Raw genomic sequence first — 14793 nt, forward strand, 5'->3', positions numbered from 1 at the left:
TTGTCCCTATTACAGTTCCACTCCCAAAAATACCCCTACATGCATACTATTTTGAACAGAAAATAGCTTCCACTGACTTGCCAAGGAACTATTTTTTCCTATCTAAACCAGTGCAAAACAGTACAATCAGGAGTAGAATTGCAGTAGAGCCCAAGTTCTAAAGCTCCGCCCCCACCCCTCATGGTTTTGCTCCACATTCTGGCCTCTAGACACTATTTTAAACCAAACAAACCACTGAACTACATTATACATTTTGCATAACATGTACTTTGACACCAAGTCTCAATATTTCCCTATCATACAAAGAAACTTTGTGCATAAGGGTGATTGGTGTGCTTGCTGTTCCTTAAAACTGTATGTTAAAAATAAAATTCCCTACCATGACTGACCTTGTTCTAATTGGCCAGTAGAATCAGTGCTCCTAATCCATAAAATATGAGTTGTAACTTGTTGCCTTTTACCAGCATTTTAAGAGTGGAAAAGTGGACTAATAAGCACTACCCACAAGGGCACATACGTACTATACAATTTTATAAGATGAGCTCTAACCACTACAGTTCAGCAGCTGTGGTTCAAGTTGAACTAGGGAAAAGTTAGCCAAGGTGGGTAGCTACTGGCTATCATTTGTAACTTCACCAGCACACCTTCCCCTGTGCCAAACCCCAAAGCAGTTTTACAACTGCTTTTAAACCCTTTGTGAAACTTTAACTCTGGTAAATTGACACTCATATATAGGCACACACACACACACACACACACACACACACACACACACACACACACACCCACCCACCCCACTTTTTGATGGTCTGCTTTTCGACCATCCTCTCTTTCAACGCCCTTTACTCTCTGGCGTGTTTTCTGTCTCTTTGCATGCGATCACGGACAGAAATTCCAACAGTGAACAGAAAACTTCAAGTCCCAGAAGCCCATGTGTATGAGGACAGGCTTTAGGGAGGAAGGGGGAACTCCTTCTCCCACCAGTGTTTTCATGGAAGAAATGTTGGCTCTTGGAGGGAAAGCCAGATCCTGAGTGCATGTGGTAAGAGAACCGAAGACCCTCTGAGATGACCCCTCTTGCTAGGAGGAGTGTGCAGAGTAAAGGCACACCTAGTGAGACAAAGTGGGGGTGCCCTACCTGAAGGTAATGATATGGATGCGACTGGAAAGCAATTGGCAGGGTCGTTGGCCTAAGAGGAGAAAATCCAGAACTCGCCTATAAGCGAAAGGATAGCAAGACGCTTGCAAAAAAAGACTTGGGGCCAAATCCTATCCGATTTTCCAGCGCTAGTGCAGCCATGCCAATGAGGCATGTGTTGCATCCTGCAATAGGAGAACAGTCATGGAGGCCTCCTCCAGGTAAGGGAACATTTGTGCACTGGAACTGGAAATTTGGATAGGACTGTTTCACATTTCTACAATTTCCGCTTGTTGCCTATACAGTGCCTGTACCTGGCTATATACAGGTCTCTTTTGAAAAGAAAAGACAGACAGCTAGGCTGATTCATGGTGAAAGGAACAGGAGGGAGAAAAGATACATTCCTTTGGCATGCAAAGCAACTTACATACCAAAACTTCTAATGTTGGGTGGGTACGTTTGTAATTTCTAAAAACCTTTGAAGATAGAACAGAAAATGGGAGAACAAATCCAGAGGCAGTGGTTTTTCAAACTCAGGTGCCCAACACAGGCGATGAGACCTCTGTGACCACTCTTGGAATACCATATCCATCTTTATGCACATCAAATGTATAAGACAGCAAAATATTTTGCTATCAATTATGTATTCAGTTTGCTATCTACAACTGTGTATATTATCAGGTGTGGGATGAGCCATGCTGGGGAGGCAAAACAGATAATTTTATAACGGGAGTGGTTGGGTTGGATGACAGCCTCTCATTTTTCCATTTGAGGCCAACTCTGTGGAAATGACAAAAAGAAATGGCGTAGAAGGGATGGAAGAACCAAGCTCCTTCTCCATAAAGATCTGAAATGATACTGTGGTGCATGGCTGTGCAGACACAGGATGAAACTGATAGAGGGTGGAAAAATCCAGGAGGGAAAAGCAAGAAGTAGAGAGTTTCTGAAAAATAAAAGAGTAGTGATTCATAGAACGGATAAAAAGAGCAAAGAAAATGGGAAAATTCAGCCAGTACTTGTTGTAACCTAGGAAACTGAGTTTGCCTGCAGAGGTTTCTGAAAGGGGAAAAAAACTAGCTTAATAAATAATCACATGAAATTTGCAAAGCAAAAAAACTAAAGCAACAGATTGCACTTGTAATGTTGCAAACTCTCAAACTGCAACTTAACCATCTAGTTAAGAAGCAAGAGAAAATTTTGTAACTCTGTTGCCTTAAGACGTAGTGGGCATAAAGGTGGGGGAGATGTAAACCTGAGTGTTGTGAAGGCAGTCAATTCCATTTCCAAATACAATGACATTTAATTATGATGATGATCTTCTGGATCCTATTTTGGTATGATATGGAAAGGGGTTTATGATGGCTGTGCTAAGAACCTAACAATGTCTGTTGACAGTAAAAAAAGAAGTGAATGTCATCAGGCCCCAAACATTTTATGCTGGACTGGTGCATCATGAGTAACTTTCACAATCCTATTGGGCATTTCCCCAAATGACAAAAGCATAAAGGACTGCTGATGTATTGCCTTTGTAGCACAACTGAAAAGTAAGTTGTCAAAATGTTGTGCAAAACAAGAAAAATTAAAGTAATGCAAAAATATCAGTAACTTACTGGTGATGTAGTTAACCGAAGTATTGCTCCATTTTTAATTTCATTACGATTCTGAAAAGAAAATTTCAAAAAGTCAGACATCCATAATGCAAATTGTTTGAAAACTTAATTTTTATAATTTGTGCCATGTATGCAGAATGCACTGACTTTCAGGCAGGCATTGGGCATTTCCCGCTACATATGAACATTATTTTTACACTATGTAGGATTACTAATAGTAGCTATAAGAAAGAACATTGTCAAGCCTAGGTTTGTTTTGTCCAATGGCAGCAGGATATTCTCTCTTTGGCTCTATACACAGAGGAACCCCATGATTAATGGGAACAATAATAACCGATTGAGTCACTATGGTCAAGGTCATGCAACAATTGTTCCTTTATTAATACTCATATACATCACAGACACAGGACTCTTTGGTCAAGCCAAGTCCACCCCCCCCCCCCCACACACACACCTAAATACAAAGTGACCACATTTTCAGTCAGTTCTTACCACAGGGACTACACCCCAACAAAGATTTTAGCTGGAACATTACCAAACTAATCAGAATGAGAGTTGGATGTGGTACTCTAGGCCATCTAACCCAGCCCCCTGGCTCATTGCAAGAAATCTTCAGCAAGAGCATCCCCAACAGATGACTACCAACAAGGTAAAATCTCTCCTCTATAAATCTCCAACAAAGGAGAGTTTACCGACACCTGCAGCAGGTCATTGGTTCCAGGAGGATGCACATGGAGATCCGCCAGGAGACCATTTTTAAAAACCACCTTATAAAACAAGAACATTCTCTGATTCAGTTATGAGGTTCTACCCTTACAGTTCCTATGCACCTGTTACTTTTACCCAGGATATGCCCCAGGAGCAGCTTCATTTGTAGATTGAACTTTCTCAAAAGCGGCGTTTCTCAAACTTTGAGGGAGCTTTACTCTCTCAGTAAGTCTCTGTGGGGGAGGGGGCTAGGGCAGTGACACGATCCCCAGGATCGCATCACTAAGGGAGGGGGTGCTTTTGCTTACTTTATGTAGGTAAGGTTGCAGCAGGCTGCAGGAGGTACGAGGAGCCCTGCGCAGCCCTCCACAGGTCTCCTCAAAGCTTGGAATGTTCACTACAAATGGACGCAAAGCACCTCCTGCAAAATGGAAGTGCTTTGCGCCTGCTGTTACTGACGATTTCAAGCCTCGGAGAGCGCTATGGAGGGCTGCGCAGGGCTCCCCACACCTCCTGCAGCCCTATCTAGTAAGTGAAAGCACTCCCCTTTGCCCCCTCCCAAAAGGGACACAATCCTGGAGATTGCTTTCCTGCCTCTCCCCGTCCCCCACCCCTTAAAGGGACAGGGGAACCTTTACACAAACTTGTGGGTCGCAACCCACCAGTTTTGAGAACCACGGATCTAAAGGCTGCAGCCCCTCTAAACACATAATCTGTTTCCAAAGAAAAACTGCAGGCTGGGATGTGGAGCAGAAGGGTCAGAGCCCTTTCCTTCTACTGAATCCATTTGTGGTGCCCATTTGCTAGATTTACCACATGCATAGGGCTGCTTTGCACAGATATAGAAATGTAGGTGTGCAGAAAGCAGTGCAGGAGGTCAGAGAGAGACGGACATAAGAACTTTCTACTCCTCATGCTGGAAAGAAGCATGCCAGCTTGAGCACAGCCTTAGGGTCTTCTTAGCTTGATTTCTTCTGGTACTGCAATGATTCTGATTCGAAACTAGAATCACCAGGGTTTCCCAGTCGTTCATTCTTCACCCATATGCTCTGCTCTTTCCTTTGTTTTGCGAATAATAATATGAATCCGATATCCATCCTTTCAAATATGAGATCATTCAGCTCTTGGTTTTGTAGCTACTGGCAGCTACTGAGTCAAGTCCACATTCTATGCTATACACAAATTGCCCCATGAAATCTGACTCTAAGCTGATGTCACATAGCTGAGGAGTTTTGTAGATCTGCTGAAACCCATCATTAAGCATCTGTAGCAGGGTGATGCTATTCCTCCAGTGTCCTGTTTTCCATAAATGCAGCATGCCATCTTAAAACCACTGGAACCAGACACTGAGATCTGACACCACAACTATGTACTCCCTCTCCGACACAAAGCACTCGTGTTAAAGCTTACATGAAAATACGCTGACATCAAAGAGCCTCTGTTTTAAGGAACAGTCAACAATGTTATCATGGCAAACTGAGAGCAGAAGGGAGAAAGCACTCAGTAATCTCAGCCAAACATAGAGCCTTTGTATAAACACATGGGACAATTCCCTCCCCTGACTCAACCAAATGCAATCAGAGGGCCTATGAAGACTTGTTATTAGTTACCAGGCCACCAGTGACAACTAGGCAGCAGTTTTGCACCCGTCACATTAATGCTAACAGCCATCCTGTAACCATCGTTGTTTTTATATTTGGGGCCTATTCAGTAGTGCCCTGCTTTTGCAACTCTTTCTGCAGGGAGATTTGCCTGGCAGAGTCTAAATTTTTTTAGTGCCAAATCAACATGGCCCAAACCTTTTACCAGTTTTTAACCCTGTTTAAACACCAGAATATTACCTGCTTTACTATTTAATTTTTTGCATTTGCACTCTCTCTCTCTCTCTCTCTCTCTCTCTCTCTCTACATCTATGTAAAAGTAACCAAAAAAAAAAGGAATGGCAGATGGGAGTCTAAAGTCAAAAGACAGTGGCTGGTTAGTGAGCTAGTGGCTAAAGCAAAATTTCAATTAGTTCACATAGCATGATCTCTGTCTGGTTTGCAGCATAGTTTCCTAAATGTGACTGGGATCGCAGTCACTGTAATACCAATCATCTCTTTCAAATATGTCTGATAGACCTAGAACTATGAAGCCATTTTGGCTGAGTGAACATCTCCTTCTTTCCACCGTAAAGGGCTAAGTAAGAGAAAAACAAAAGGCCTCATGCTCAGCCATTACAATGTACTAGGATTCAGGATTTCCCATTTGCACAGTTTTCCCCCCTCCCTTCTGCTGCGTGGGGGAGGAACACAGTTGGAACAACTCCTGTTGCTTTCCAAGGAGCTCAAGAGCACACACATGTGGGACCAAGGAAGGTGGGGCAGACAACTGCTTCCTTTAATCAGTTCTTTCTGCTTGGAAGAAAGAAGCTGGGCAACTACTAGATTTATACATTGCTGTCCAATGATGCAGCAGAACAGTGGTTCTCATACTTTTAGCACCGGGACCCACTTTTTAGAATGAGAATCTGTTGGGACCCACCAGAAGTGATATCATGACCTGAAGTGACATCATCAAGCAGGAAAATTTTTAACAATCCTATGCTGCAATCCTACCCAAACATACCCAGGAGTAAGTCTCAATTACTATCATTGTTTAAAGCATATACATGGTAGCCGGTTAAAAGTGCAGATCTGTAACATTTCCCCAAATGCAGTCACATATTATGGTAGAATCAAGCCTATTAAAAATAAAATATTGAAATGAATGGGGACTTGGCTGGAGACCCACCTAGTGGGTCCCAACCCACTGTTTGAGAAACACTGCAGTAGAATATCTGTAGCACTGAGAGTCTGTATGTCTGCTACCATGAAGCAAACTGAGATAAGTGAAAACCCATGACTATAAGGGCTGGGCTGGATCAGGTCAAAGGTGCACCATTCTGTTTCACAGTGGCCAACTAGATACCTCCTGAAAGCCTGCGAGCAGGGCATGAAGCCCAACGGCTCCCACCTGCTTTTGCCACCTCACCTGTCTGCAGCTGGTGCTGAGAGGTATACTGCCTCTGAACACGAAGTTTCCACACAGTCACCGTGGCCGATAGCCATTGACAGACATCTCCTTCACGAATGTGTCTCAATCTCTTCCAAAACTAATTTGAAGCCAGAGGTGGTGGCTTCAAATTCTCAAAATCCATTATGCATTGTGGGGAAAAGTACTTGCCGCTGCCTGCCTTGAATCTCCTACCAACTGGTTTCATTGGATGGGTTGGTTTGAGTATTATGAGGGAAAGAAAAACTTCTCACACAATGCCCACTTTCTTCACACAATGCGATACCAGCAACGTGAAATCAAAAATAACAAAACTTTGTTTAATTAATCACACTGTAAATTAAAGTCACTGTGGAGTTGAGGCTTTGTTCTGTGCTCAAAAAGGAAAATAAAGAAAACCCAGAAACAGTTTAGCTGCAGGGCTACTCAGCTGTCATCCTGAATCACAGCATGCTACACTTTGGGACACCTGTGACTTTTTTTTTTTTAACCCAGAAGAGGCAGGGAAACGAACACAAAGTTTGGCACACCTTGACCTACATTACTCAATTCCCTTCTGGAAACGGTAGAGAGGTCTGATATCGCTCCTTGTATCTGACAAGCAACCAAACAGCAAGTCTTCCACTAGCTTTCGCTTGGGATATTTCACACACGCACACTCTGGCACATGCCCCCCAATTAGGCAATACAGGCACAGAAGCCAAAACAAACAGCCAGCTTTTCTCTTGCTCAACTGATTATGCTGTACAATCATGGAGTGAGGAGAAAGGAAGAGGCCAACATTCTGGATACTGTGAATGGCAAATAATGCTGGGAACCAGATGGACAAATCTTCCATGAAAAATTCCGCCAAATAGTGACACTTTAAAATGCTGTAAACAAAATCACACCAAAAAGATAAATAAAATCAGACACAACCTCTTATTTAACCTGAACTGCTTGGTAACAGGAGTCTTCATCAACATTTATTGTATTATGACAGCGGTTTTCAAACTCTCAGGGGGTTTGAAAACCGCTGTAAGTCGGGGGCGGGGGGAGGCAGCAGGGGCTGGGGGAAGGCAGCAGCGCTATCCCCAGGACTGCGCCACTTGGGGGGCTGCAGGGGCTTGGTTGCACGTACCTGAGCCTCCTGCAGCCTCCCAGGGGTACGGGGAGCTCTGCGCAACCTTCTGCAGGGCTCCCCGCAGCTTTGGAAGTGAAAGTGGAGCAATCGTGCTCCAATTCCCCTTTAGCAGAGGCAGGGCATGATCGTTCCACTTTCGCTGCCTTCTCCTTGCCTCCTGGCTGCCCCCGCCCCTTAAGGGGAAAGAGACCAGGGCCCACAGGCTGCCACGTCACTACGCCCCACTCTGAAAAGCCCTGTATTATGATAATAGAAGAATTCTTTTGAGGCTTCATCCACCTGAGGGCTATATTAAGACAAAAAAGTGGGGTATGGGCAAAATCTGAAAGACAGAAAGGGACACACCTGTATTCAGACTTAGGATACTGGCTTGGTTCAAAACGTAATGCCAAACCAGCTTGTAGCAATGAGAATGAGCCCGACAGGAGCCTCTTCAGATCACATGCTTCCCCATCCCTTAATAAGCTCAGTATAATTAGTGCCCTTTAAACACCTCCAGGGCCCTTTCAGAGGCCCACAGAGGCCGCATGTGGCCTCTACGGGCCTCAAAAAGACACCCCGACACAAACAGAACAAGGTTCTGGTCATATACAAGAAACTCAATAAGTCTGCAGTCGCGGGTTCAGGACCCGCAGTGGGTCAACCCTGCGAGCCCTGAATCCACAGATAAAGAGGACCCAGCTAAATAATATCTGCTTTTATATAAATGACCTTGTGATTTTTCTATTATTAAACTCTGGACTGCATTCTAATATTGGCTGAAACTACTGTTGATTTTTATTTTATTTTTTAATCTACAAGTCATACAAAAGTACATCTATAGTTAAGTACATCTATGTACATAGTACATCTAAAAGTATATAGGACATGTAAAAGTACATCTATGAGTTTTCATTTTATTAATTTAGGGAAGCGTTTGAATGTTGACGTTGGGGGCTGACACTTTTTAAAGAAATGTAATTTCAATCATGATCTGTTGCAGTTTTTATTGTTTTTATCTTAATGTTTTGGTATTGTTTTATCTAAACTGTATTGGTGTTTTATTTGTAAGCTGCCTTGAGTGCCGTTTAGTGTGGTAGAAAGGCAAGGTATAAATTCTTTAAATAAAGAAATGCTGAAACATTATGGCCAACATGCAAGGTGACTGATTATTCCATCCTATTCATCATCCTGAACCAAAATCTCCAACACTTATACATTTTTATCAGCTTAGTATTGAAAGGACTGGCGCTTATAACCAGAGCACGAGTGTTAAGCAATAGTTACTGAGCCATGAAGGAGGAGGGGTCTGATTCAAATTTCATTTCTACCATGCAGCTGTTAAGTAACCCGAAGCAATTCAGTGACAGCCACTGTGGAACAGTGGTTAGAATCTCAGACTAGAAGGGTGGACAGACTAGAAGCCAGTTCCACTCCCCCACTCAGGCATGCTGTTCACTGGCTTACCAAGACTGACAGCTTATATATTGAACGTTTCTATATCCTTCTAAAATAAAAGGTCAGTCACTTTTTAAACAGTATAAAAGTCAAAGGAAAGAACTTTGAATGCCATGCTGTGCTTCATGGAGAAAGAGGAAGGTAAAAAAGGAATGTAAACATTAAAAGTCACTATCGCTGCTTCAGAGCGCCCCCCCCCCCCCACATAACCTTAAATATGGGACCACAGCCACACCTATCAACAGGATTATTGTAAGAATGAGATATTGCATGCAACATGCTTTGAGGGGGGAAAAAACCTCCAACGTGCTGTATGAATGCTAACCACCACATAAATGCCACCACCACATCAGTGACATCTGACTCCAATTCACAACAGCATAGTCTTGTGGTTCAACTCCAACTGGAGCTGTCATAGCAAAGAGCTTGAACATGACATGGGCAGATAGGGGCTTACAAAGCATTTCCAATGTGCGGCATTGGAATGCATCCAAAAGCATCAGCCTTCTAATGCAGCAGGGTAGCCAAAACCTAAGTGGAAATATCTGCTCTCCAATTAAAAATCCAATTTTGTTTCTCCGTTCCCAAACAATTACTTAAGAGCCTGCAAGGAAACAGTCCATAAGAGCACAATTAAACCAAGGGGATCTTTTACATTACACAGAATGATACCACATTCAGCATGTCAGTTAATTTCAATGGATACATTTACATTCAATGGATACATTAGAGCTAATCTGCTGCATGCTTAATCCCAGAGAAAATAAGGGTGGTGGATTAAAGGATAGGCTATGTAAACAAATCCTAGTTCCTGATCACAATGTTATAAAAAAATCCAATTAAAAAGTTTCATTTTAATTTAAAAGCATCCCTTATGATTCCCAATATCTTTATAGTTAACATTACAATTTCTGCAATTGTATGTCCTACTTTGAGGTTGTGAAGCAAAAACTCCATATGCTAAATGTTTAAATATATCAATAGATAATTTGCCTTCTTTTATTGTTTTTCCCCAACAAGCAAGTGGGTCTTTATCAGGGTTGTGGTTCAGTACTTTGAACATTAAAGCCTTTGGGGCATGCTATTGTAGGGCAACCATTGCCTTCCTGGCAGCAAGGACCCACTTCAAAAGAAAATAAAAGGAACATTCAAGGCATTTTATACTCTTGACAAAAATGAATTCCTTAAGTACTGTACTATGAGGCCTTCAGAGGCTTGAGACTGCCACCCTCTCTGTGATGTACTGAAGCCTCTGCAGCATACCTTAAGACAGGGGTCTCCAAACCCCAGCCCGGGGGCCAGATGCGGCCTGCAGCAAGCCTCTTTCCAGCCCATGGCCAACCTCTTGTCCCCTGAAAGCCTCTGGTCCACTCAACTGAACATGACCAGAACTGTGCTCTGATTGTATCTGGAGGGTGTTCTGAGGACCAGAGAGGCCCATTCATTCATTTATTCACTCATCTAAATTCCATCTCTAATTTATTTATTTAAATTTTATATTGAAATTTTTTTCCCCGCCCTCCACACCACGCCAGATATTTGATGCAGCTCTCTGGCCAAAAAGTTTGGAGACCCCTGCCTTAAGAGATCTCATCATAGTGACCTTTGTGTTCTTGGCATCATTAGCAAAAGCACACAAAGAAATCACAGTTGCTGGCCACAGCTTCAGAGCCTCACTTTCCCAGAGGTTCTCCAAAGCCTGAGTATTTCTCAGAGGAAGGAGGAGAACCAGACCCATTCCTTCAGACAGGTGCCTGATGGCCAGTGAAATCTGAAACTGAAGCCCTGCCCAGCAGGTCCAACAACAGCAGAATTTGATGCTGTTTACTCACATGTAAATCCCACTACATACAATTTACTCCAAGGAAATGGATTGAGGATTACAGCACAGGACTGCAAGCAAAGGAATGGGAAAGTGAGTCTGATACCAATATTGGAACTTCTGGAAAGAAAGGTTTGCAAGGATCAGCTTCTAAGTCTGAGAACTGTTGAATTCTTGTGTACTGTCAGATTTGGAAGGAGCATTGCCTGGGCTTACAGTGGCATCTGAATGCTCTCCCATTGGGGGGGGGGCACACATGACTCCCTGCACATACAAAACTTTAATACAAGAGCTAAGTTTGACCTCTCTCATTCTCTCTCTCTCTCTCTCTCTCTCTCACTCATTCACTCACTCAGTTGGCAACCTTCAGTCCCGAAAGACTATGGTATAAGCCTACAGCACCTGGTATTCCCAGGTGGTCTCCCATCCAAGTACTAACCAGGCCTGACCCTGCTTAGCTTCTAGGATCAGACAAGATCAGGCAAGTGCAGGGTAACACTCACTCACTAATTTTCAGGGTTGTTTTGTTTCCTTAAGGCACCATTCGAAAAAGTGATCTCGCACATGCAACTTGAAAAGTGGTAGAGTCCAAGAAAAGTGTTAGCACTTGGTTCCTCTGATTATGCGAACAGTGTCACAACATCTTTCCCCCACACAGAAGGGGCAATTTAGAAGCTTGAAAGTCTTGGAGGAGTTCCCCCATTTTAGTTCTCTATCTCAGATCATCTAGGGATCTGTTTAGAACTCTAGATGAGACAGAAACTGGGATTTGTGCTCAACAAGTATGGTTGTATCATCTCACCCTCTTAACATGTATAGAATAAATGCATTGCAATAGAAACAATTCCACTCCAGAATACGCAGCAATAATTCAGCTGAATACTTAAGCATTGCTTGCAGTGTGTAAATGAATTGTGAGCTCCCTTGCTCCTCAAAGTGATCTTCTGTCACCAGTTTAAGTCAAGCATATTATGGGCTTATATGCCTATTTTATGTCTGCAGTGCTCACAGTAGGTTCTCAAAAAGGCAGCTGCTATGCTGGTGTTGGTTGATACATGTTTGTTCAGTGCTGAAATTGTTATTGCTCTTACACAGGAGGGGTATCTTTTATGTCTCATGGTTCCTTGTTTTGCTAGGTGGAAGGAGAAGGATCCTCAAAATGGATGCTCACCATATACTTCCCACTTTTGGAAGAGGGGGGACTGGACCAGTAAGGCAGTTCTAGCCAACCATACCCTGACCGAGCAAAGTCCAAACCCCGAAATTTCACACTGAATTGACTTTGGGGATGAAAGTTCATGGCTTCCATCACATTACCAAATGCATTCCTTCCACTGACAACTCTACCCATCCTCTTTCCAGATCCCATGAGCCGCCCAATCCCAACTTTTGAATCAATCACTCCCATGCTGCTGGAAACTGTCCCCCAACACATAACAGAATTATGCTTCACTTGCAATCTGAGAAGGCTGGATGTGCAGGGACTGTGCTACAGCATCAGGCTCTACAGTTGCTTTCTCCTCCCTCTTAAGCAGTTTGAACTAGCAGTCAGTTGTGGAGGAAGAAGGAGGGGTGGTGCAAGGGGCATGCATGATCCTGTTTTGATTATTCTCTTTACAAGGGAAGTAACCAGAATACAATTGCATCAGCCCCCTGCCAACTTCTCCAGCACTGCTGCCACCATCAAACACATCAACTGCACTACAGCAAGCAAGAAGAGCATCAGGTTGGCAGCAGGATCCAGCCAAGAGGCTGGCTGGGCAGTGAGTTGCCAATTCACCACCTCTCCCAGCCTGCCACTCAAAGCATCTGCTTCACCAAGCCTCTATGGAGCATAACCGGGCTCGTCATGTTCCTGCTCTGTAGGCCTCAGAGAGAAGCACTTATAATAAGCTTCAAAGAGCATGCCTGGTAAACGCTCTCCCAGTTCAATCTTTAAAATGCTCCACCTCCGTTTGAAGTTAAGTGGGTTCATACTGGCAAAGTGCTTTCCACTTCAGAGAATAGTCCTTTTAAAAGATAAGGAAAAAAAACTACTAAAATAGAAAGCCCACTTTGTCATACAGCTACCCTTTCATTTCTGCAACCACACATACCCATCAAAAAAGTGATTCATGATTTAGAGCCCATAAGTTGCTTGCATGGAAAAACGTTAGGAGAAACCTGGAATTTTTCATTCTTGTGGCAAAAGAAAAACTCTTCTCTCACCAACCCCTTTGCCTCTTTCTAAACAAAGGACCTCATTTCTTTCCACTGTTTCCCCCCCCCCCCACTTGGGTATCCTTAAAAGGTTACATCTAAAAGTCAGGGCTGGCCTTAGGGCAATTTGACAATTTGATCAGATTGGGCCCTGTGCCTAAAAGGGCCTCACACTAGGATGGGAAGGCAAGTGGAACACCCACAGCTGCCACCTTGCTCTGGTGTAGAATCTTCCATTCCAAGGCACCACAAGAAGAGCTCAACGAGCAGAGAATTGCTGCTGGACAGCCCTCCCTCCTGCCCACCCCAGGTTCAACTGGCTTGAAATCAGCTCTCTCGGAAGTAGTTGGCACTGACATGGCTGCCAGGTGTCTAGTTACTGCTGCTCATCCTGGTAGGTAGGGGAGGGACAGAGGTGGAAGCCCACTACAAAAATATTTTGCTTTGGGCCCTGCAGCTCCTAAGGCCAGCCCTGCTAAAAGTCCTAAACCCAGATATCTTCCCAAAAGATCTTTTTTGTCCTGTTTTCAAATCTTCTTCTGCAATTATGTCTATCAGAACATTTTAAAATAAAAAATTAAAAGTAGGCACACTAAAATAATTTTAAATGCTAGATATCTAAATTCTGCAGAATGTCGTCCAGTGGAGCTGTTCAGTATTGTAGAGGGCTTGGTACATGTAACAACGCAGGGGAGTCAAGGAGATTCTCCCAATACCCATAGTGATGACTTTGCACATGACCTACTGGGCTACTGGATACAGCTCCCCATTAGAGCTATGTTCCTATACACTGCATAGAGTAGCAGGTTTTTTGCCAGGATTCCACAGCTCCCCATGGAGCCATGGCTCACAGTTTGGGAATCACTGATATATTTATTTCTTCTGCAGAGACGCACTATAATGCACAAAGTGCTACACACTAGTTTATTTCACCATTTTGTAGAATTGGGCCGATGGTCCTTATCCTATCAGCTTTGCAAAAGAATCTGATCAGGTATAGATTTGCAACAATTCTTGAAAATTTGCTGAGTAAGGAATAGAAACAACAAAATGTCTGTTCCTTAGATTTTTCTTTTGCTTCATTTGCATAACTTTCCCCACACAAAGCTGTCTTTGATGTAGGCAAGACTTTCCCCAGCATATACAATTACAGATTTTATTTAGACAAAATTAGGTCAAGAAAAACTTTTTACATGGAACAGTTTAACTGCTGTGTCCATAAATAAAAAACAAGACAAAAAATCCACCCACCAAAAAGGTGAGATTCATAAAGAAAGATTCGGAAAGGAATCCAGGTGAAAAGAAACATATCCAAGAGCGTAAAATACCAAACCAAAGTAGACAATACTGCGCATTGTATTCCTGTGATACATGCCAAGTACAGATGCAATTTTTTTTAAATAAAGGGGAATGAAGAAAAAGAAAATAAACTCTGTTTTCATTAAGAGTCAGAAATGTTGGGAAACACTGAACAATATGAAAGAAAATTCTTCACAAAAACATTAGAACTGTTAGATTAGAACAAAGGTCCATTTAGCTGTGCATACTGTTCCCCAATAGTGGTCAACCAAATACAGGCAAAACCTCCACCCATTTTATTCCCAACTCTCCATATAGTTTCTACTGCAAGCAGAGATGCTCACACAACCTGCCTCTGCCATGTTCTGACCCAAATTCACAGGTTCTATAATATGGGATAGGTTTACGTACAGTAAGTGTATTC

At 43.0% G+C, this 14793-nt stretch overlaps 1 protein-coding gene across 2 annotated transcripts in view; it reads right to left on the minus strand.

The window, feature by feature from the left end:
• The window catches only part of ELMO1 (engulfment and cell motility 1), a 351127-nt gene that overhangs the window by 245418 nt on the left and 90916 nt on the right, over positions 1 to 14793 (minus strand). For both annotated transcript variants that reach the window (XM_066627043.1, XM_066627044.1), the window contains exon 5: positions 2749 to 2799. In XM_066627043.1, the coding sequence (XP_066483140.1) occupies positions 2749 to 2799 (51 nt within the window). The remainder of the gene's footprint in view (positions 1 to 2748; positions 2800 to 14793) is intronic.

This window comes from Tiliqua scincoides, chromosome 5, assembly GCF_035046505.1.
Source record: "Tiliqua scincoides isolate rTilSci1 chromosome 5, rTilSci1.hap2, whole genome shotgun sequence".
Taxonomy (NCBI): Eukaryota; Metazoa; Chordata; class Lepidosauria; order Squamata; family Scincidae; genus Tiliqua; species Tiliqua scincoides.